General features: G+C 48.5%; 1 protein-coding gene across 3 annotated transcripts in view; it reads left to right on the forward strand.

Moving 5' to 3' along the window:
* Positions 1–23232, forward strand: part of DOCK2 (dedicator of cytokinesis 2) — a 417694-nt gene extending 394462 nt beyond the window's left edge. For 2 of the 3 annotated variants that reach the window (XM_058723143.1, XM_058723150.1), the window contains exons 43-52: positions 1190–1274; positions 2825–2911; positions 8343–8519; positions 9956–10039; positions 16232–16369; positions 17907–18034; positions 18883–19054; positions 20056–20176; positions 21667–21809; positions 22687–23232. In XM_058723143.1, the coding sequence (XP_058579126.1) occupies positions 1190–1274; positions 2825–2911; positions 8343–8519; positions 9956–10039; positions 16232–16369; positions 17907–18034; positions 18883–19054; positions 20056–20176; positions 21667–21809; positions 22687–22749 (1198 nt within the window). In that variant the 3' untranslated portion in view covers positions 22750–23232. Of the gene's footprint in view, positions 1–1189; positions 1275–2824; positions 2912–8342; positions 8520–9955; positions 10040–16231; positions 16370–17906; positions 18035–18791; positions 19055–20055; positions 20177–21666; positions 21810–22686 lie in introns of those variants that run through there. The other variant, XM_058723158.1, reaches the window with a different exon arrangement.
* Positions 23233–23798: the final 566 nt, after the last annotated feature.

The following is a 23798-nucleotide window of genomic DNA, read 5'->3' on the forward strand; positions in this document are numbered from 1 at the left end:
TTTCATTGAACTGGAGGTGGAGAGCCTGTCACTCAGGTGACAGAGTGGTTCCAGGGAATGGATAGCCAGAGTGTGTGGGCTGGGCAGGCAACAGGCAGGGTGAGGACGGGGACAGTGCTCATACTGAGCACGTTCTTCCAAAGGGACACCTTTTCAGCATTTGTTGAGGTTGTGCATTGACAGTGGCTATGTCCTGACGATGATGAAGGGGCAGTAGAGAAAGCAGCATAAAGGCAAGGTCTCCCTCCCTCTGTTCAGTAGCAGATTGTGAGGTCAGTGATGGGGCCATGAGGCAGGGGGCCTGTGGGGCACACCTCGGAGCTGCCCAGTTTACCTTCCTCAGACCCGGGGTACCCAGTATAGCACCTCAAGTGCCTTAGAGAAAGCCCTCTCCTCTGGGAGGACAGTGGGAAGCAGGAGCTCTTTGTGAGAAGGAGTCTGTCCCAGCAGCCCCACACCAGTGCAGAAGGCTGAGCAGGTATAGCTCAGCTTGGGTCTGAGCCTCCCCCCAACCTCTTCAGCCAGGCACTGGGGCAAGAGATAACAACCATCCAGCTAGCACCGTGCCCTACCGGCCCCAGTGTTAGAACCTCCCCAGAGATTCAGGAAGAATGATTTGGGGGGTGGTTGGGATAACTAAAGAAATCTTTGGAAGATACCCCTGGGACATTAGGCTAGGACCGTAGGCATATCTAGATTCTTCACTGAGGTCACAGAAATGATGACCTAGGTAGGCATTAATGGTAGAATTCCAGCTCCTTGGTACTCTAAGGGGTATTGTGTTCTTAAAGGACATGAGACCTGTTTAGCTTCTCAATCACCTTACAAGGAACACCTGATTTTATTTTTTAATGTTTATTTATTTTTGAGAGGTAGAGAGCACCTACAGGGGAGGTGCAGACATAGGGGAACACAGACGATGTGAAGCGGGCTCTATGCTGACAGCAGTGAGCCTAATGCATGGCCCAGATTTACAAGCCTCGAGATCATGACCTGAGCAGAAGTCAGATGCTCAACCAACTGAGCCACCCAGGTGCCCCAGGAGCACCTGATTTTAAATGCGACAATTTTAACTGCCAGACCTGAAGTTCACTGTAGTGGGCCTCCCCTGACAGCACAAGGTCAGCTCAGGTTCTGTGTCAGCAACCTGGCATGCTACCAGGAGCCTCTGCCTCTTTCTGTCTTGCAGCTTTTATAAATCCAACTACGTGCAAAAGTTCCACTACTCCCGGCCTGTGCGCAAAGGGACCGTCGACCCTGAGAATGAATTCGCCGTGAGTATCTTCAGCAGCCTTGATCATTCCCCAGGGCCACTCATCCCAACCAGACAGGTGTCTGTCAATGTCAGAATGGGAGGGCATTTGATCCAAAGCAAAAAGAAGTAAAGCTAACATCTACTGATACAATGACACCCATTCTCCAGTCTTTTCCATCAGGTTTGTTTTCATTTCTTGGACCTCTACACTTTCAAGATACCATCCAGGCCTTGTGTGAGGTGTACCTTTCAACCACAGGGCACTCAGGCATTTCCAGAAGGCAGGGACCCTCAGGCTAAGCAGGAGTGTTGATGAAGTCAAACCTTCCAGGACATACTAATAAGAAGACAGAGTGATTTCAGTCCCCAGTGTCCGCTGTGTGCTTCCCAGCAAGGATCTGTCTTCTAATTCTCACGACTGGCAAAAGAAGGACGCTCTAAGTCTCTCCCAGCTCTTTGCCTTAGACTGATCCTTCAAATTTGGGAGCCACTCACCCTTTCAGAATGTAGTGAACAGACTTGCTGGATAAAGGATTCTCAGCTGCATATTTTTTTCTGTTCATCACATTGAAGATTTCCTGCCATTCCTTTCTGGCCTGCCACGTTTCAGTAGATAGGTCTGCCACTAGTCTTATTGGTCTCCCTTTATATGTTAGAGCATGTTTATCCCTAGCTGCTTTCAGAATTTTCTCTTTATCCTTGTATTTTGCCAGTTTCACTATGATATGTTGTGCAGAAGACAGGAGTGCTGATGCATAGGGGCACTTGTACCCCAATGTTTATGGCAGCACTTTCAACAATAGCCAAACTATGGAAAGAGCCTAAATGTCCATCAACTGATGAATGGATAAAGAAATTGTGGTTTATATACACAATGGAATACTACTTGGCAATGAGAAAGAATGAAATATGGCCTTTTGTAGCAACGTGGATGGAACTGGAGAGTGTTATGCTAAGTGAAATAAGTCATACAGAGAAAGACAGATACCGTATGTTTTCACTCTTATGTGGATCCTGAGAAACTTAACAGAAGACCATGGGGGAGGGGAAGGAAAAAAAAAAAGGTTAGAGAGGGAGGAAGCCAAAACATAAGAGACTCTTAAAAACTGAGAACAAACTGAGGGTTGAGGGGGGGTGGGAGGGAGGGGAGGGTGGGTGATGGGTATTGAGGAGGGCACCTTTTGAGATGATCACTGGGTGTTGTATGGAAACCAATTTGACAATAAATTTCATATTTAAAAAAAAAGAATGTAGTGAACACTGTGAACACCCCTCCACCCCCAGAAAATGCAGATAGATGCATTCATTATTGCTTAAAAATTCTGACTATTCAGAGACCCCAGGTTAAAACTTACCAGGCCTAAATCCAGGGAAAACTTAAACTTCACATCAGGAAAGAATTCTTAAGGGTAAAGTGGGAGTATGTTTCTGGGTCTTGCAACATTTATTCAGGCTCTGGGTTGATGAGAGGTCTGGGGGCCTGGCTGGGTTCTTGCCAAACTTCTCTAATAGCCAGGTTTCCTAAGTGTGTTTCTTTTCTACCGTTGCCACCCCCTGCTTATGGGACAGTCTATGTGGATCGAGAGAACCTCCTTCATAACTGCATACAAGCTTCCAGGGATCCTGCGCTGGTTTGAAGTGGTTCAAATGTCCCAGGTGAGTCTACAGGCCCTCAGGGAATAGTACATCTCAGGAGCCCTTTAACTGTAAGAAGGAGACAAGCTTTTGTTCAAGGCCACTGGGGAAATGCTAGAATTCCAATGCAGGAAGGGACCTGAGGTACTATCTGGATTACCTGCTTTCAGATTTTTTTCTTAAGCATCAAGTAAACTGAAATGAAACCTACATAGAGTCCTGTAATAAAGCTGATGAATGGGGGTTTCTGTGGTTGGGTGCAGCGAGGAGGCAGAGAGCCTAGAACACCATCCACTTAATCATGTCCTCATATCTTTCTATCTCAGCAGCAACTTAGGGCACCTCTGAAGAATCCCACTATGAACCCATTTTTTAGTTGGATAAACTGAGGCTCAGAGAGAGGCAATCACACAGAGGCAAAACACCGGCTAGACTGCAATTGTTTGAATATGTCTTTTGCGTCTCAATAAACTTCAGGGTCTCCATGTCCTCAAACAGCTAAGGATCTTGCAGCTCCCAGGATGCCAGGGAAAGGCCAGGGTGGTTGTGAGGAAACTTAAAAAGTGGTGACATATTCAGGGTGTCTTATTCATTGTATTCATTTAACAAATATTTAATAAGTACCTAACACATGTCAAGCACTTGAAGATTTTTCAATGAAGCTTACATTCTAGTAGGAACGACATACTGAAAAGTCAAAGTAAATATAATAATGTCATGGTGATAACCAGTTTGGAGAAAAATAAAAGAAAGGTTGTGCAGGAGAGATGTTATTTCAAACAGGGTGGCCAGGCGAAAGCCTCCCTGCCAAAATGGCTTTTGAGCAAAGGCCTGCAGGAAATGAGGGAGTGGACCACACAAATATTACAGAGAAGGACATTCTAGCATTCTAGCAAGTACACAGGCCCTATGGACAGAACATGATTGTGTCTGATTCAGGGCAAGTGAGGATGAGTAGGAGGAGCCCGATACCAAGTCCTGTAGGACCCTGTAAGCCAGCATAGGACTTTAGCTTTTCTACCGAATGCCTTAGAGCCACGAACAGAGGAGGGACATGGTCTGACTGATGTGTTCAAGCTACTGTATCATCAGCTTGAAGCCATTCCACTCCAGCCTTTAATGCCCCCCAGCAGCTTGATGGCCCTCCAATCTCCTGTGCACAGGCTTGGCCTAGACCTTAGGAGAAATGTAATAATGATTATGACATTAGCAAATGTTTATCAAGCATATGCTAAACTGTTCACATGCATGACCTCATTTAAACCCCTCAACAATGCCGCAAGGTAGACATTATTATTCTCCCATTTGATAGATGAGGGGACTGATGTACAGGTTATTTAAGGTTAGTGAAAGAAGTGAGATTTGACTTTCACCTCCTATATCAGATATCTCAACTGGATTCCCTCTCTCTTTCTTCCTGAGCATATCCCTAGCCCATCCCAATGATAAGCAGCACCATGGAAAGGAAGAAACTATTCATGTCCTTTACTCATGGGACACATTGGTACATAAGGTTTGACAGGTGTCCCAGGCACTGCATCAAGGGCTTTAAAGCACTATCCCATTTAATCCTCACAAAACCCTGTGACATAGATACTGTTACTAATCCCATTTTTGAGGTAAGGAATCAGAAACTTTCTGCTAATATGTAGCCTCTACCCATTGGCCCTGGCTGTGACCTATCCTTTGGGGGTACTCTTTTCCCTGTACCTGCTAGGCCATGGGCAAACTGTAGGAGGTCCTGCTGTGCTCTCTGCCCTCCCACCCACCCTCCACCCCCATTATGGTGTTTCTCCTCAAAGCACCCATCACCCCCTAAGAGACTACATAATTTTCCCATAGGTTTATTTTTAATATCTAGAATTTTAAATATAATAACATATTAGAATATCATCTCTACTAGAATATAAGCTCCAGGAAGAGAGGTTTTTGTCTATTTTATTCCCTACCACATCTCTGAGTGCAAAAATTAGTTTCAGGCACATAATTGGTGCTCAAGACAATTTGTTCAGTAAATCCATCAATAGTCACTCAGTTAATATGCAGAACCCCATAGTATCTGAGCTGGTTATTTATTTTATGAACTCAGGGTTGTGAATTTAGGAAAGAGCCAGCATTTTTGTTTTGCTTTGTTTATACTGGTACCTTCTGATATAAGGGTGGGAAGACCTCCAAAAAGTTTATTGCAATCAACTTATCTCTAATAGCCTCCCCTCAGTTGGGTTACCGAGAACTTCAGGATGTCTCAGACATAAAGGTTTCATGCCTGCCAAGTGAGCTTATTTTCAAAAAATTTGGTTTTGTCATGTATGAATTTGTATCTCGGCTGTTTCTTCCATGAATTGTCAACACTATGGGACTGTTTGTATACAGCCGTGTTTTCTGATGGGATTCAAGTGTCAGTTCTGCATATTAAGGGTTCTTTACTTGTTCTTGGCCCTGAAAACATGCAGTCTTTACAAGTCACCCCAATCTGGGGATCAGAGACCCATATTCAACTCAGGCATTAACGAGCTATATGATGTTGGACAAACACTGTATTTCTGGGCTTTAGTTTTCATCACCTGCAAAATAGAGATTAAAAAACCATGGAATTGCAGAACTGAAAGGTACTTTAGAGGTCATTTAGTCCAAGAGCTGCAAAATCAAAAGCCTTCAGAACCCAGGAAGATAATGTAAGTATGTAAAATAGTGACATCAAGACAACAGGGATGGCAGAAGCTGTGGCAAGCTCCCTTCAGGTGAATTAATTTTTTTTAAAAATGAGAACTCACATACTGGCTAAATGATAGACTTCTCTGGGCCCAGATTGGCCTATCAGTCTCCAGTGTGCAAAGCCATTCCTGGTTTTTGTCCAGTCCCTTTATTTGCTTATAAAAACACTGAAGTCCAGAGTGGGACTTGAAGTGTCAAAGTAATCAGTGGTAGGAGTAAATTGTGCCTGTCTCATGCAGCTCATGGGATTCCTAAGAGGATTTAGGAGGGTGAGATGAGAGAAACGCCTTTGAAGAATATGGAATTCAGCCACTTGATTGCAAGGGATTACCATCACTTCATCTTTTGGCTGATGTTTCTCCTCCTTAAAACTGTTTCCAAAGTATTTTCTCCCTGATAATTTATTTGCCCCTCACAGCAAGTTGGGCAAGTGTTACACACCTATACTGTACTATACTGCAGAAAAGGAAACCAAGGCTTAGCTTAGAAAAGTATCCAGAGCTCCAAGAGGCTGACTGAATCCTAACAGAGAATTTAAGGCAAGTTTGGTAGCAGAGTGTGAGCTGTCTGTGGTGGAAGAAGCTCACCTTTGGAATCAGGAACACCCCTGTCCCCGTTTCCTCCCAGCTCTGCAGTCATCTGCCCTGGGGCAAGTGACCTGACCTGCTGACCTGCTGTGGGGGGAACAAAAAGAAAGTGCGAGAGTGTTATAAGCCCAGCGTGGGCTGACACATAGGAGGCAATCAGTAAATGGAGCCGGCTCCATTATCATGATCAATGCTTTTATTCCTGTTACCAGCCCCTGACATCCAGGCCTCCCACCAAATACATAACCCCATAACTCTGCTGAGAGCTGTATATTCAGTCATAGGTGAGAAACTCAAAGAATGTTCATTCTCATTCTCTGTTCCTGATGGTTATAATGAGGTTAAAGACTTAGGGATTCAAAAATAGCTTCAGAAATGAGGGGAAAAGCCAATCAATAGGACTTTCCATTTTTAATAACTCACCTTAAAGCCTGCGTGTTTCAGACATGCCAGGCTATTGTTGAAATCCAGGTGTGGTGCTGGGCTGAATCCAAGTGGTCCTGACAGATTTTCCTTAGAACTCGGTCTAGACCTCAGCTTTGTAAAACCCTTGTGGGGCTGGTCTGTGTGCTGCACCGAAATGAGACCCAGGGGTGCAGCTTGTGGCATATGGACTGCAGCCCCCACCAACACGAGCAGCCTTCACCTCAAGTTCATTTCCCTCCTCGTATGTGTGTTTGTGTGTGCGCACGAGCGTGTGTGTGTGTGTGTGTGTGTGTGTGTGTGTATCTGAATGTTGACTGTGCCAATGTGAATGTGGCAGGGGGCAGAAAGAAACAGAGGTGGCATCTACCCTTTTTTGCTGCAGAGAGCAGTCATCCTCACAAAGGTTCAGAAACACGGAGGTAAGAGGCTCGGATTTCACAGATCCAAGGAAATGGTTTAAGAGGATGACCAAGAACATGGCTGTAGAGGCTGGTTCTGCCCTTCTCATATACACAGTAGTTATAACTAGCAGGTGCCCATTTTTAAAGAACTCTGCTACGAGTCAAGTGTTGTATTATCTAAAACAATCTTTGCTACTTCCCAGTGAGGCAGCGACTATATCACCATCTCACAGATGATAAAATGTAGGGTCCCTTCTTCCAAGAAGTCTTCTCCAATTCCTTGGCCCTTTTGTCCAGCCTCTACCCTGCCCTGCTGACAAGTCTTCCCTTCTGAGGACGACTGCTGGTCTCTGTCCTAACACCGACAAGACTTAATAACAATGGCTACCAGCTACTCTCTGAAGCGGGTTTTCTTATCCTCATTTTACCAAGGAGTCAACCAAGGCTCAGAAAGGTTAGAAACTGGCCTAAGGTAACACAGCTCGAAAAAAATGGCAGAGCTGAGATTTATACTCAGCTTTACTTTGTTTAGTTCAAGGGTCCACAAACTATGGCCTGTGGGCATGATCCCACCTGCACCTGTTTTATTGAAACAGCCAGGTTCATTCATTTACATATTGCCTGAAGCTGCTTTCTCTCTGCAAGAGCAGGGTTGTATCCTTGCAGCAGAGCCTAAAATATCCACTGCCTGACCCTTTCACAGAGAAAGTGTACAGACCCCTGTGCTTAGTTTTGTATTCCAGATCCCATCTTTTGAATACTGCACTGTTTTGCCAGTTCCCATTTGATGGCACTCTGTTTATATGCTTTCTAAGAGGTGTTGGAAAGGGGGTTAGTTTTATCTTCTCATCTAAACTGAACCTGCCTTGGAGCAGTGACCCTTTATACAACAATCTTAGGACCTACTATGGGCCAGGCTGGGTGATCACATCACCAGGTGCTCACACAGCTAATAGCTCACACATAGTAGGCGGACAACCAATACCGGATAGGTTGAATTGGAGCGTGTTTCGCCCAGGTAATAAGAAGAGAAAACTCTCCCGAGCATACCCAGCTTCTGAAACCCCAGCCAGAGCTTGAGACTTCCTGCCTCTACCTCTCCGGGGAAATGCCTTTCTCACTAAGCAGAAAGTTAGCCTGTCTCTCCCCAGACAGAAGACAACCCCTAGAGCTCACTAATTATAACAAGAGCCTGTTACAGTCCCTCAGGGAGCATTGCTTCATTTGAATTCCAACCCTGGTTGAAATCAATACCAATAATTCTATCTGTTTTTAAAGCGACCTGCTAAGGCTCTTTCTTCTTGGTGATCTCGTTTTCAACAGACCACAATTAGTCCTCTGGAGAATGCCATCGAAACCATGTCCACAGCCAATGAGAAGATCCTGATGATGATCAACCAGTACCAGAGTGACGAAAGCCTCCCCATTAACCCACTGTCCATGCTCCTGAATGGGATCGTGGACCCTGCTGTCATGGGAGGTTTCGCCAAGTACGAGAAGGTAAGGGCTGTTCAGGCCCCAGTGGCGACAGAGCAGTGGTAGGAGGGCCCCCGGGGGAAGATGTAACTGCCTGTCACTATCTTACTGTAGCTGTTTGTCAGCTTGGCAGACCTCATACATCTTCCAGAGTTTCTACAGCCCCTCTCTCATCTCCTTTCCAGCCTCAATGCTACATTCTGCTGTGGCAGGAAGGAATAGGGATCACACGGATCCCCTATGCCTCTGGGCACATCCAGGCACCTCCATCGGTGAAAGGCTCTGGATCTGAGCCAGACCGCAAAAGTACAGGAGCCACAAATCAAAGTGCATGCCACTTTGTGTGAATCTATCTCTTCCACAGATGATTAAAATGACCTCAACAAATGGAAATAAATGAAACCCAGGGTCTGTGAAAATAGAGAAAAGAGAGGAGATCAACTCCAAAATGGGAGTTATAATCTAGGTATCCAGATCATAAGGTCCCTCCAGAGATACCTACACATTTTAGCCACCGATTTTATTTTTGAGCCTCCTGGTATCCTAGGCAAAAAGGGAAATGCCAATAATTCTGTGAGTCACATTTTCCACTGGGGAAAATACCAGTTTCTCAGGAGAGGGACAGAGCTTTTCCCAACACTAAAGTAGAAGAAAAAGTCCTTATTGTGCTTTTACCTAGTACAGACATTAATAGCACAAATGGGAAAATGAATGCCTCATTCCAATATATCTCATAATGAATTCCCTATTAATCTTTTCTGTGTCCTCCACTGATATAAAACTAAGAAAACTATGCAGGAGTCTAATTCAGGGACAGTAATTCCAGTCATATAAGCAGTCCTTCTAGCCACCCTGGGATACCCCATCAGTCATCATCAGTAACCCTTTGTTTAGCCTTGAGAGGTGATAATATATGTCTGTGTGTGTGCACACATGCAAAGGACATAAGTCTCAGAAAGAGCTGGGGGGTGGGGGTACAGGCAAGGGCACACACAGTAAGGGAGGTGGTAAGGCCACCTGGAGCACCACGGGTGAAATAACTCTTTGAATTCTCTTCCCTGAGGCAATGCTCTCAAACTTGAAGCAGCATCAGAATCTCCTACGGGGCTTCTTCCTCCACATCCCCACCCACCCCACCTAGAGGTTCTGATTCAGTAGGTCTGGGTGAGACCCAAGAATTTGTACATCTGACAGATTCCCAGCTGAGGCTGATGCTTCCGCTCCAGGGAGACTTGGAGAACTCCTTCCCTGGGGTTTGTGGCCCTTGCCCAATGGGTTCTGATCTGAGCCTCTAGGAAGAGGAAACAGTGTCAGTCCCTACAGGTCCCTGTCCCATCCAAATATGTGTGACCTCATGCCTGCCCCCCTCACATGGAGTCCTCTCACAGTAACAGAGACATTGGTTTTGGGGTCCACGCCAAATGAACAGGAAATCCAAACTTCCTGCCTGTCCTCCCCAGGCCTTTTTCACAGAGGAGTACACAAGGGATCACCCTGAGGACCAGGAAAAACTGAGCCGCCTCAAGGACCTGATTGCATGGCAGGTAAAGTGTAGCTGGACTGGGGCGGGGTCGCCCTGCCTGCTTTCTGTCCTGTTCCGACTCCCTTGCCCTCTGCTTGCTAGCTTCTGGCTGGCGTGGCCTAGGTTAACCTCTTCTCCTGTCCCTTGACTTTCAGCCCTTCTTCTGAATCTACATCTCACACAAGCAGGCTTATCCTGGAGCGGGGATTTGGGGCACTGCACCCTTGGGGTGCTGGGCAGTGATGCTGTGCTGCATGATGCTAACACTGCTCTATCGAATGGATGTTGAATTCAGAGGAGGTGGCTTATCCCAGTGGGACTGAAATGAAAGCCAGGACCCCCCCACCTGGCACACGCCAATCAGATAGTAGAAGATTTGGGCCCCCCACATGTACTTCTCCTCCTGCTAAAGCTGACCCAGTTTGTGGCAGATAATGCTCAGATGGATTACCAGGTTTGGAAAATAATTGAGGCCTCTGTCTGGTGGGGTTTGGGTCAAAGAGCCTGCATTCTGCACCTCCAGAGCCAAGCCAGAAAACTTGGATGGCCCTGTCCTTCCTTCTGCCCGCTTGTCTTTGTCTCCCCTCCATCCCTTCTCTCCTGGCACCCCGCCCCCTCCCTCCATGATCTCCTTCTTTCTATCTCTTTCTTCCTGCGCATCTGTCCCTTTTTCTCATAGATGTTTCGGCTTCTATCCCTCCTCTCTCTGTCTTTTGCCTCCCTCTGCCCCTCACATCTCACTCCTCTCTCTCCTTCCCTTCCTCTTCTCTCCCCACTTCCCTTCCTCCTTCTCCCTGCTTTTCTCCAGCTCCCTCTCCTGTGTTTTCCCTCCCTCCTTCTCTCTCCCTCCCTCTCTCCCTTTGTTTCTCTCTCCCCCTCGCTCTCACTCCCTAGAGAAGAAACAGTCCACCAGACCCCCCCCCCCCAGAGGCCTTCAAAGGACAAGCCTCTCCCTCTTTGCACTTCAGCTTGCTCTGCAGGGAGCACTCAGCACCCAGAACACCAGGTGGGCTCCAGAGGGCAGGAGCTGGAGGGAGGCACAGGGAGCAGGGGGCAGCTGTCTGCAGCTGCCTGTCCTCCCTCCCTCCCTTCTTGCCAGTCACCCTGCAAAGAAAAGCAAGCTATTGTGGTAGGGAGTTTTTGTTACTCTAGGGAAATCAGGGAATGAGAAGCATTGGGTGCAGCCTCTTTTCTTAAAATAAGGATTCCTAATTCAGGTCCTTCTCTGCCTCTGCCAATTTATGCAAAGAGAGGCTTTAAAAATGAAACAGCAAGTACTGCACAGACACAGTTTCCTGAATGCATTTTGTGTGTCTGGAATTTTCTCTCCCTTCTTACCTTGTGCCACCTGTGAAACTCAGACATACCCAAGATCCCCAGCTTTCTGAGGTCATCATGGTCTTTAATACCCAAATAATGGTAGCTCCCACTCACACTGCCAACCCGGGAATCAGGAAGGCCTGGCTTTGATTAGTCCCCTTTCTCAGGTATTTCTGGGATGCCCTAGGGAGGGCCAGTCATGTCACACAAATTTGTTGGGTGTTCGGTGTCACTCTCAATCCGTAACACTGCCCTGGGCCTCTCCCTGGGCAGGTCTTATCACCTCGTAGTGGATCCTCCATGTTGTGCCCACCACACCCAAAGCATGAACCTCAGCCTCACAGCACAGCTAGTTCCAGGCTGTGCCTTCTAAAAACAATTCTACCAAAGTCTTGGAGCTAATGGGCAGACACTACGAAGACAGAAGACTTCGAAAGCATTAGCTTGGGCTCTTCAGACAACACCCCCTAGTGGCCACTTCCTCCAAAGCACAGACCCCCGCCCCCAGTCAACCACCATGTTACAGAGGCCCCTCCCCACTCAGTACTGCCAAGGGGGCCACGTCCCTCCCTCCCAGAGTCCAGGTACCCTAACTTTGGGCACTTTACACTCAAAGATGTTGCCCTGCCAGGGTGAAAGCAGCCTTGTTAACAATACTGCATACAGCGAATTAGCTCTTCCTTGTCTGTTCTGTTCATTCTTGTACCTTATATTTATTGAGATCCTACTGTGTGCCCAGCCATAGAAATAGTGCTGGACAGATCTAGGCCTGCTCCTTGCCCTCTTGGAGCTTAATTCTAAATTGGATCTTGGTTTCACAAAGCCAGATACACTTTGGATTTTCCTCAAAGTCAGAGAACTGTAGATTTCAAAAGGGAATGTCCTTGTACCTAGTCTAGCAACACAACAAAAGCCAGAGCCTTCCAAGTACTTTTTTTGTGTTCAAGATTTCACAGGTCTCTAGACTGATTGCTTAATTTTTTCTTCTTTGTAAAGCTTTTCTCTATATTTACTGGCATGGAAAGATGTCTACAGTACATTTGTCCTTTAAATGTTTTGTGAAATATTACATATAAAAAATGTGCATAGCAAAAATATACAGCACAGTGATTTATCACAAAATGTATATCCATTTGACCACCATCCAGGTGAAGAAATAAAATTCTGTCAGCACCCAGAAGCCAGCTTGTGTCTATAAGCCCAGATTGTAGTCATTGCTAATCTTCCCCAAGGCTGACCACTACCTAGCTTTTGAAGTAAACATTTCCTTGCTTTTTAAAAAATAGTTTTCAGGGAGCCTGGCTGGCTCAGTTGGCTGAGCATCCGATTTCGCCTTAGGTCATGATCTCATGGTTTGTGAGTTCAAGCCGGGCATCGGGCTTCCTGCTGTTGGCACAGAGCCCTCTTCAAATCCTCTGTCACCTTCTCTCTCTGCCCCTTCCCTGCTCCCACTTGCTCGCTCTCTCTCTCAAAAATAAATAAAACATTACATACATACATACATACATACATACATACATACATAAATAAGACATTATTATTATTAAATAATAATAAAATAAAAAATAGTTTTCATCACCCAAACACTCATTCCTAAACACTAGAGTTTACTTTTGCTGATTTTTGGCCTATAATATAAATGGAATCACATAGTATGCATTCTTTTGGGTCTAACTTATTTGCTAAATGTTATGCTTGAAAAATTCATTCATCTTGTTGTATATAGCTATGATTAATTCATTTTCATTTATTTATTTGTTTATTTATTTTAAAAATTTTATATTTATTTTTGAGAGACAGAGAGAGACAGAGCCTAAGCAGGAGAGGGGCAGAGAGAGGGGGAGACACAGAATCCAAATCAGGCTCCAGGCTCTGAGCTGTCAGCACAGAGCCCGACGGGGGGCTCGAACCCACAAACTGTGGGATCATGACCTGAGCCGAAGTCGGACGCTTAACTCACTGAGCCACTCAGGCACCCCTTATTTATTTATTTATTTTAGAGATAGAGAGTGCAAGCAGGGGAGAGGGGCAGAGGGAGAGAGAGAGAATCCCAAGCAGGCTCCGTGCTCAGCATGGAGCTGACAAGGGGCCAATCCCATGACCCTGGAATCACGACCTGAACTGAAATCAAGAGTCGGACAGTCAACAGACTGAGCCACCCAGACGCCCCTCATTTTCACTGATGTGTAATAGTCTGTACAGCTGGATTGTGTAACTATATCAAAACGTATTTATTTATTTTTCAACTGATGGAGATTTAGGTTGATTGTAATTTGGGGCTATTACAAGGAATGAGCATCTTTATATGAGTCTTTTGGGCACACATATGCATAAATTCTGTTGGGTGTGTGCCTAGGCATTGAGTCCCTTACAGTATATGAGAATATGTAGCTCTGGCAAATGCAGCCAAGCTTCTATCAGCATAGGTTGATTTTGCCTGTTCTTGAACTTTATATAAATGGTATTACACAGTATGTACTACTGCGAGTCTGGCTTCTTTTGCTCAACACAGCGCCTTTGACATTCATCCAGGTTGTTACAAATATCAGAAGTTTGTGGTTTTTGTTTCCCTCATCCACTGAATGAATATACGACATACTGAATAATATGCCAATTTATTTATCCATTCTCTTGTTGGTGGACATTTGGGTTGCTTTCCAGTTTTGTGTAGTATGAATAAAGTTGCAAAGAACATTCTAGTTCATGTCTTTTGGTGAACATAAGTACTCACTTCCCTCAGCATATATCTGGTACTAGAATTTCCAGGTCAGGCATCTTTCGCCTTCCTGGATACCAAGAAACAGTTTTCCGAAGAACCAGCTTTGGCTTTGCCAGTCCTCTCTGCTGTAAGTTTGTTTCCTTTGTCATTCAGGCCTACTCTCACTTTTATTAATGTCTTTCCTTCTACTCTTATTGGGTTTAATTTGCTGTTCTTTTACTAATATTTTGGGATGGATGCCTAGATCATTGATTTTTTTGTCCTTTTTAATAGGTAAAACTAAAGCTATAAGTTTACCTTCATTCTTTATATATTATTAGTTTTTATATGTGGTATTTCTATTATCATTCTTCTTTTTTTAATAAAATATTTCTTATTTCATGGATGGAGGATCTCTTCTGTTTCTATATACTTAGTAAACTTTGTAAAATAATGTTTCTTAGGCCCTCTTCACCCTCCCTGTTTTCTCCAAGTTCGTTCATTTCTTCCTCCCTTCCTCCCCTCCTTTTTTTCATTCCTTCCTTTTTGTTTTCTTTCCTGTCTGTTGGTTCGGATCTCGGTCTTTCATATTAGAGAGTTTCCTGCAATGTCTGGTGATCTTCATAGTTGGGACTGCAGCACTAAAGAGCTAAGTGAAGCCTTGGGTACATGGATGATGCCTTTGTCAACTGGATGGCATCATTCTATAGTAACTGAGCAGTCCACAAATGTCTGTATAACGGGCCATTCACTTTCTCCAGGGAGAACTCTCTCAAACATAGGAGAGATCATCCTGGCGACTATGCTGCTGGAGTCTGTGAGTTGGAGTAAAGGTCTGACTACCAGTGTGCCGACTTCCCTTCCACCCCCTGCTTTCAGTCTGGCTTGTCATCCCTGACTTCTGTTGTGCCTCGTACCCTTGAGCCCAGCACTCCTTGTCCTAATCGTTCTGAAGGAAAAGCCCCTTCTTCTTGGGGAACTGAGAAAACGGCACTTGGCTACAGGGTGAAGTGGTGAGGACCTGGAGATCTGACTGCTGCTGTCACAGAATTTCAGTCTATCCCTCTGTGTTCGGCTCCTCGAGTCACCCTCACTTTTCCGGGGTACCTGGTGCCTCCGATGCCTAAGCTTCTCCTGGGTTTCTAGAGGCAGGTGGGCCTCTTGTTGTCACTCTCCCCCCACTGCTCTGGAAGGCGAGCTGCCATCCTCCATCCACTGGCCATGTTGTAGGTCAGCTCAGATTCCGGTAACTCCTTCATCTTGTCATTTCAAGGGTGCCTCCCGGAGAAGGAGGCAGGATGTCTTTATGTCGCCATCATGGGCACCTACTTGTTGTTTCATCCCCACAATGCGCCTGGGAAGTAGGAATGATTTTCAACTCCTTGCATCATGGAAATGTTAATTGTTTTTCTTCAAAATACTCTATATTCCACGTCTTTGCAGCCTTAGTTATGTCTCCCAGGACCACACTGCTAACTTTCCCAGCTGTTTCCTCTAGTAGTGGCCACCATGGCTCAGCTACTCCTCCTTCTAACTGCCATTTAGACGGCATCCCATTGACCTCTTTTGTTGATGAATGAGTTTAACTCCCTCACATCTGCCACCTCGTCCTCCCCCATCTTCCCAAGGATTTTGCATCACTTTTTAAAAATTCCCTATTGGCTGGTACCTTAGGACATCAGCACTTCTGTATCTTTCTTCAGCAGCCACGTAGCTATAATGGGACCTCCGTGTTCTAAGATGAGGCTGTGTCACTCCTCCTGTTCCTTTCAGCTCTTCTTTTCTTCTATCTTCCAGCTTCTGACGCTCATATTTCCCTTTTCCAATGCCCAGAGCTTCCTGGGCAAGGTTTTACATCAGAGCCTCAGAGCTTCCTCCCTGCTGGCCCCACACTCTGCCTCTTAGTAGATTCATAAGGGGGAGACATGCCTAAACATACAGCCTCTAATGGGGTTCTGACCCTCTTAGGGGCAAGGGCAGTTTGAGGTCTTTCTTCCCTCCCAGAGCAACCCCAGCGTAACCCCAGATACCCTACGTCCCAGGGCTATTGACCCTGTGTGAAGGTCTCAGAGACTCTAGTGCCCTCCATGAATTCTGAGCAGGCTGATTTGGCTTCAGCCACCTTCATATGGTCCAGGTCCCAGGCTGCAGCCAGGGACCAGCCTGTGGCTCACCATGTACCGCCTTTCCCTCTAGATCCCTTTCTTGGGAGCTGGGATCAAAATCCATGAGAAAAGAGTGTCAGAGAATCTGCGGCCTTTCCATGACCGGATGGAAGAATGCTTCAAGAACCTGAAATTGAAGGTGGAGAAGGAGTATGGTGTCCGAGAAATGGTACGGGTGGTCCCTGTGGGTGGGAGGGGTGAGGAGAGGGGATATGGGGAGCCATGGGGATTGTGGCTGGCAGGGACCCAGCAAGGAACCTGATCCAGGGGAGCCTTCCTGTAAATTGGTCCCTCACAGTCACCCCCAGGTAAACATCAGGTACAAAGTGAGCCCTTAGCACTGAGGGACTATGCTAAGAATAGAAGTCACACTGCCTGTGAGGCACCTAGGGGGTGCCCAGTTTGATGTCAGCATATGACATCTACTCGTTGTTTAATCCCCACAATGCGCCTGGGAAGTAGGAATGATTTTCAACTCCTTCCATCTCTCTTGGAGGTTCAGAAGTGTTAAGTAACTCACCAAAGGCTACCTAGCAGGTGAGAATTTTCACCTGGCTCTGTTGGCCTCCAAAGCCAGTGCTTTGGGCCACTAATAAGCTCTGTGACATAAAGCTGCCAATGGCCTGGTGCTCATAGGGACATCTCGATCCTCCTCCCCCAGAAAGTAGAGTCCTAGAACATCAAGGCTGTGGGGTCCCTTAGAGGCCATGGGGTCAACCCTCGGATTTTATAGATGAGAAAACTGAGGCCCGGAGGGGGACGTGAGCTGCTCAAAGAGCATAGAGGTAAGTCTGGGTCTCTTGTCTGTTGGCCCAGGAGCTTCTCAGGAAACAGGTTGTGTCCTTCAACAATGACAGGACAGTGCAGTGTAATCTGATGTCACCTACTCAGAGTCAGGTCACACCTCACAGGTTAAGGACAACTTCCTCCACAAAATCCCCTTACTTCTGACACCAGGGTTCCCAGGCCACCTGCACTTCTGACCGACTGGCTACCAATTTGGGGGCTCCCTCTATCTTTTCAGGTGCGCAGAATTTCACAGAATTCAAGAAAGCACTATGCTTATGATTACAGTTTTACTATAAAGAATACAAATTAGGACCAACTAAATGAAGAGATGCGCGGGGTGAGGTCTGGGAGGGTCCCAAACACACAGCTTGCATGCCCTCAGGATGCATCACCCTTCCTACCCTCCCAGCACACAGATGTGTGATTACCTACCAGGAAACTCACCTTAGCCTAAACGTTGAAACATAGTCATGATGGGGTGACTCATTGGCCACATGACTGAAATCAGTCTCTAGCCCCTTCCCCTCCCTAGGCTTGAACTTCCATCACCTGGTTCAAAGCCACCCCCCACCACCCCACCCTATAACCACATGGTTGGTCTCTCTGGCCTGGCCTTCAGCCTGAGTCTGCTCATCAAGGGGCCACCACAAGGAATGAAGACACTCCTGTCACTGGACAAATTGCAAGGGTTAAGAGGTCACCTCCCAGCAACCAGGAATGAAGGCCAGCCAAATTCTTTTCCAGAACAACCACCACCTAGCTTCAGCCAGCCAGGAGTTTTTGTCCTGATGCCCTGCTCTGCCTTGCAGCCCTGCCCTGCTCAGGTGCAGGAGGCAGCGGGAAGGCGGAAGCCACATTACCTGGCCCATCCAGCCTGAGGGCCTGACTGCTGACCACCCCGTTCTCCCCACCCGCAGCCCGACTTTGAGGACAGGCGAGTGGGCCGCCCACGGTCCATGCTGCGCTCCTACAGGCAGATGTCCATCATCTCCATGGCGTCCATGAACTCTGACTGCAGCACCCCCAGCAAGACCGCCTCTGAGAGGTCAGTCTCTGCCGCAGGAGCCCCCTGCACTCCTGCCCCCTCAGCCCCCAACAACACCTGCTACTTCTCCCTCTGTCCCAGAGGCCACCTTTCTATCTCCTCCCAACCCTTCTTTTTAAAGAAGTCACTAAAACCCTCACAACCACCCTGTGCAGCTGCTGTCGTTGGTGCCGTTGATAGGGGGTCATTCAAGGCTTGAGAGGCAAGACGGCTCTTCCTGGGTCCCCAGCAGGATTCACCTGCGGCTGGCGTCCTCCCAGCTCAGCAATCTGTGCTGCCAGAGCCCCTCACAGGTCCTGCTTCAGTCTGGCATCTCCTCACCCCTGCCAGGGCTGTGTCCCTGCAAGTCCCTACCGCGGAGCTGATCTCCCTGCACCCATCCATCCCTCTGCAGCCGGGGGGAGGTGCTCCCTCACCCCAAGAAAAGCCTCTCCCCTTCCGCCGTCCTAGAGCCTCATCCCCACCCAGCCCAAAGTCCACTACTCTAAGGACATGAGTACGTGAGCCGAGTACTCCGCATGCAATAAGGGCTCAGGGAGGCTGAGTGATTTGCCCAAAGGCATTCAGTAAAGGGTGGCAGTGCTGGATTTGAATCAGACCCACACCTTAACTGGGTGTCTCTCCTCACCACCAGTCTCCCTGGCTTGCGGCTCACCTCCTTCAGTTTCGTTTTACTCTGCATTCTGAGTGCTTGCAAATTAAGCAAGCAGCTCCCCGAACTCTGTCGGGTTAGCTGAGCTACTCCTTGCCCCCGCAGTGACAACCCAGCCAGCCTGGGTCCCTGCAAGGCAGTTCCGCTGAACCTCGCTCTCACTGCAATTTCTACTGCTGTCCCTCCCGTTCTCCAGCTTTGACCTGGAGGTGGCACCTCCAAAGACTCCAAAAGCAGAGCCGACGGAGCCGATCTCTGTGGGGAGTACTCTGCCGGAAGTCAAGCTGCGGAGGTCCAAGAAGAGGGCCAAGAGGAGCAGCGTGGTGTTTGCGGATGAGAAGGCAGCAGCCGAGTCGGACCTGAAGCGGGTGAGCGGCACCGGCAGGTCGCCTCTAGCCCCGTTAGCCCATCTCTGCTGCACAGCAGCCGTACTCTCTGGGGGCCCCAGATGAGGTCCCATTCAGGCCTCGCATCTGCAGTGAGGTGGGTGATGCAGAGGCTGTATCTGAGGAGCAGGGAGGTCAAGTCCTGTGGGTACCCACACAGCCTGATGTGACAGAGCCGGGATTTGAACCCAGGCCAGTAGGCTCCAGCCCATGCATGTCTTTCCCACCACTGTGCAGGGCTTTGTGAGACAGGACAGAAGCTGTCCTCCCAGTGCTGGGCAAGGGGTTTCTTCATGTCCACCCCCTGTCGCCAACCCCAGGGCCATTCCAACCACTGAGGTCTCAGACCCTCCTAGGCTCCTCCAGTGAGCCAGAAGCCCAGCTGGGGACACAGAGAGGGACTCACTGCCCTGACTCTGAGTTTTTATCTTATAACGATTTGATAATGAAACTTGGTGTCATTGGGTCCAAATCTTAGTTTCGCCCCCTGAAAGAGAGGTTTGTTGAAGGCATTGTTGGATCCTAGGAAAGGGAGAGGGGTTAACTGTACTGGCAAGGGAGGGGTGGCAGCTGAAAGGGCAAGGAGCCGACTGAGATGCCTCCCAGGAAAGAGAAGACCCTCCACAAACTTCCCAGTAGACCCCAGAGGCTACTCTTGCCAGGGGAGAAGACTAGAAATAAGTATTCTGTGTTTTACAATTCTAGAGAGTATCATTCACATGATAGTCTAAATGAATGCCTCAATGCCTCCCCAACCCCTGGAGTTGTATAGTGTGCAACCTGTGCAACCATACTTGGCAGGCTGGCATGGAGTGATAGATAACAGAATAAATCAACTTGCAGCTGGGTCCACAGAAGCCTTGCCAAGCCCTTGTTACTGACTCTTCAAGGCACAGAGCTGCCTAATGCTAACCCTCTGTGGTGTGTGTGTGTGTGTGTGTGTGTGTGTGTGTGTGTGTGTGTGTATGTGTGTACTTATTCAGCTTTCCAGGAAGCACGAGTTCATGAGTGACACCAACCTCTCGGAGCATGCAGCAATTCCCCCCAGGTCATCCATCCTCTCTCAGATGAGTTTCGCCAGTCAGTCCATGCCCACCATCCCAGGTATGCACACTGCCACCACCAGCACCAGAAGGTACAGAGATGGTGGGGCCACCAGCCTGGGGGTGGAGGATGGGCGGAGACTGGATCTACACGGCAAAGGGGCCAGGCATCCTGGGGGCAAGAGGCTCTGCTCAGAGGCCCCCTGTCCTCTGAGCTCGCACCACACCCACCCGCTCTGTAGGGGAAGCGGCCGCCGTGCAAGCTGCGCCTGGGGCTGGGGTGGAGGCCTGTTGCCACTCCGGTCCTCAGGACTCACTGGGACTCCATTCTCACACTGGGTGGCCCTGCACTCTCAGTTAGCTAGGCCTCCCCACAGGCCAGAAGCACCGTGTTTCCTTTTTTGACCTGGGGCCCTATTTCAGGAACTTGCAGAAATTTCCAGCACATCTTATAGAGGTTGAGTGTCTAATGCATAATTGCCACCTACATCCCCCAGCATGCACTCGTCGTCCAGGGAGGAGTTTAGCAGCACATGGATGACCGTTCCTAGTTGGCAGAAGGCGAAGCCACAGCCATGATGGGGTGGGCACACCTGGGGTCGCTGCATCTGACATGCAGCTGTCTCAAGGGTCAGCCACTCTGGGCCAGGCTCCCTGTGCCAAGGGCCAGGGCAGAGAGGAGCAAGACACAAGCACTGCCCTGTGGAACTCAGCAGGCAGATCTCAGCGAAGATGCCTGCTATTTCTCGAGTGCTGACCAGCACTAGGCCCTCCCTGTGCTAAATTCTTCATCTTTTATTTACACCTCAACACATACCTATGATGGAGATAATGTCATCAGCCCCATTGTGTGGATGAAGAAACTGAGGCACGGAGAATGTCAGCAGCTAGGAAGTGGCGGAGGCTGAGTGTAGACCAGGCCCTCTGTCCCTGGAACCATGTCCTTAACCCCCACCCAGCCACACAAGGCAGGATGGCCCCCTAACTCTGTTTGGCCGGACACAGAGCCATTCCACCGTCGCCTTCTCACAGCAGCCCAATACCCTGGAGGCTGGTGCCCTTGTCCCCATTTTGCCGACATCAAAACCAATGGGCAAGAGGTAGCTGATTTGTCAGGTCTGTGCATCTCCAAGCTGGGAGCTGGAACCACCAGTTCTCTCTACCAGCCCCTGCCTTGGAGAAAAAGGAAAAAAGCTCAAATTGTCTCCCCACCTTGGGGCCAAAGGCCACGTCCCCTGAGGAAATCAGGACCCCAGTGGCCAAGGGGCCTTCACCTCCCTGCACCGTGTTTCTAGCACAGAAGCCCTGGCAAGGATCAGGCCAGGTGGCAGGCCCCTGTCTGTGGGGTTGGCAAGCCTCGCCAAGAGGACAGCTTCAACAGGCCCCCTCAGGGCAGCAAGCAGGCCTCCCGGCTCCTGCCTGGCACCGTGATGTGTCCTCCCAGGACTCTGTCCCACAGTCTGTGTCCTCTCTGCCTCGCCAACATCACCCTCTTGGGCACCGCCTCTCCTCCACCCACCCACTCACCCCCACTCTCCACTCCCCTTCCAGCCCTCACGCTCTCTGTGGCAGGCATACCTGGGATGGATGATGCCAACGCGTCCCCCCGCCTCAGCCAGACCTTCTTCCCTCTCTCAGAGGGTGACAAGAAGACGCTCAAACGGAAGAAAGTAAATCAGTTCTTCAAGGCGATGGTGAGGACCCAGATGGCTGGAAAGACAAGGGTATATGGGGAGAGATAAAGGAAGAAAGCAACACAGAAAGAGGAGAAGATGGGGGGTGGGAATGGAGGCACGTATATGTGTGCACACACGTGTGATCACTCCCAGGGAGGCATGGTCAGGGCCCACAGGTCTTGGGACACTAGCCAGAAATGCCCCCGCTGCAGTTCTCTTGGGCCCTGGTCTCAGAGCAGGACTGATCCCAGCTGGGCTGCAGGAACGTCCCAAGGGGATAAGCAGGGCCCCTGGGACCTCCTTTCCCCAAACTGCCCTCTGGTAATACACCTGTCAGAGCCACAACAGCTGGCTATCTTTGGAACCTGAAAGTGCTTTTTAATTGTTTTTTTCCTTTGAAGAGCTTTCCTATTCAACTTATATTACAAACTCCTACTAATTAAAAGTTAGTTTCCAAGGCCTGACTTTTCAAGTCCCATCTCCTGTTGTTACTTGTCAGTCTTCACTCGAGATAAAAAAAGTACCGTTGACACTTCTGATCCTCAAGATGATATAAACCCGATCTCTGCTACTATAATAATCCCAAGTTTACTGTGAGCATGCAGTGAGTCAGGTACCACGCTAAGCACTTTGCAGACATTGTCCAATCTGACCTTCCACCATCCCTGTGAGGATTTTACATGGCTCACAGAGTTAGGTGAGCGACTGGCCCAAGTAAGTGCATGAAGCAGCCAAGTCTGTGCTCTAACCATTGTGGGGTTCTGCCTGTCTGGCCACATTCAAGGTCACGGCCCCTCATACTCCATGGGCTTTGGGCAGGGATCCTTGTGAGCCCCACTTTGGTGCTCATGAGAATCCCATCCTGGGATGGTGTTTGTTTTCTTCTCCCACAAAGCTGGCCAGCAAACCTCCTGAAGAAGGCAAACAGATCCCTGACTTCCTGTCCTCTGACCTGTGAGATGCTGCTGACCAGGGCCACACATGGGGAGCCAGGGAGAGAAGTTTCCAGAGGAAGAGAGACACAGTGGGACGCTGATGCCTCACACCGCGGGGAGACCTCCTACCAGTCGCCCTCACTCAGGAAGCAAGGGCTGATCTGGCCCCCTGCGACCCAGGCGGTGGGTGAGGATGCTGCGGCCTGGATTGTGGGCTGTGGTCACAAGGAGTGAGCAAGGACACTTTGTCCCACTGTGCTCTCCCCAATATCCTCGGCGCATCTTTTTATAACCCAGTTTCTTAGGTATAAGGAGCTGTGTTTTTATTTCATTTTCAAAGTCCTAGCACTTAACAGAAAAGCCTTTTAAATATGCTTTTATTTTATTTTTGGATGATAGTTTTGTACTTTACATTTTTTAATACAACCAACCAGTGTTTTTCCTAGCTGATCGTCTCTGAAGCGTTGCTGTTTCTCACTGACAATAAAAATGGTTTCATGACGCCAGTTCGCCTTGTTGCGCAATTCGTCAGCTGCATCTCTGAGGCCTGGAGAGGGTGAGGATGGCAGGCCACCCAGGGCCTGCGGTGATGTTAAGGGGCCTGGCTCCACACTGTCTGAGTGCCGGATTTGCCCGCCTCATTCCTGCCGCCCCGAGAAACCTTCTCCATGAATGCTGGGGTGTAGGGATGCCAGAAAAGTCTGCCACAGTCTTCCTCAGGTCATTTTCATATCACCTTTCTCCTCTTCTGGAAAGGAATGGAAAAACCACGCACCCAAATGGTCAAGAGTTAGCAAAAGAGTGGACTAACAGTCCGGCCTTTGGATTTTGTCATCAGGTCGGAAGGGGTAGCTTTTCTTGGAGGAATCCTGGGCTCCTCGGATGAGGCCCAAAGAAGGTGACGAGCTCCTCTGGGCAGAACATGGGAGCAATGGCCCACCTCCATAGCCCGAGGGAGCTGTGCATGAAGAGGTCTTGGTGGGCAGAGGCTGAGGACCCCATTTGGGAAAGATGTCAGTACTGGGTGGATGTTAAGTGCAGGGCAACATGGGGCTCAAAGCTAGAGCCATCT

The sequence above is a fragment of the Neofelis nebulosa genome, chromosome 1 (genome assembly GCF_028018385.1).
Source record: "Neofelis nebulosa isolate mNeoNeb1 chromosome 1, mNeoNeb1.pri, whole genome shotgun sequence".
NCBI lineage: Eukaryota > Metazoa > Chordata > Mammalia > Carnivora > Felidae > Neofelis > Neofelis nebulosa.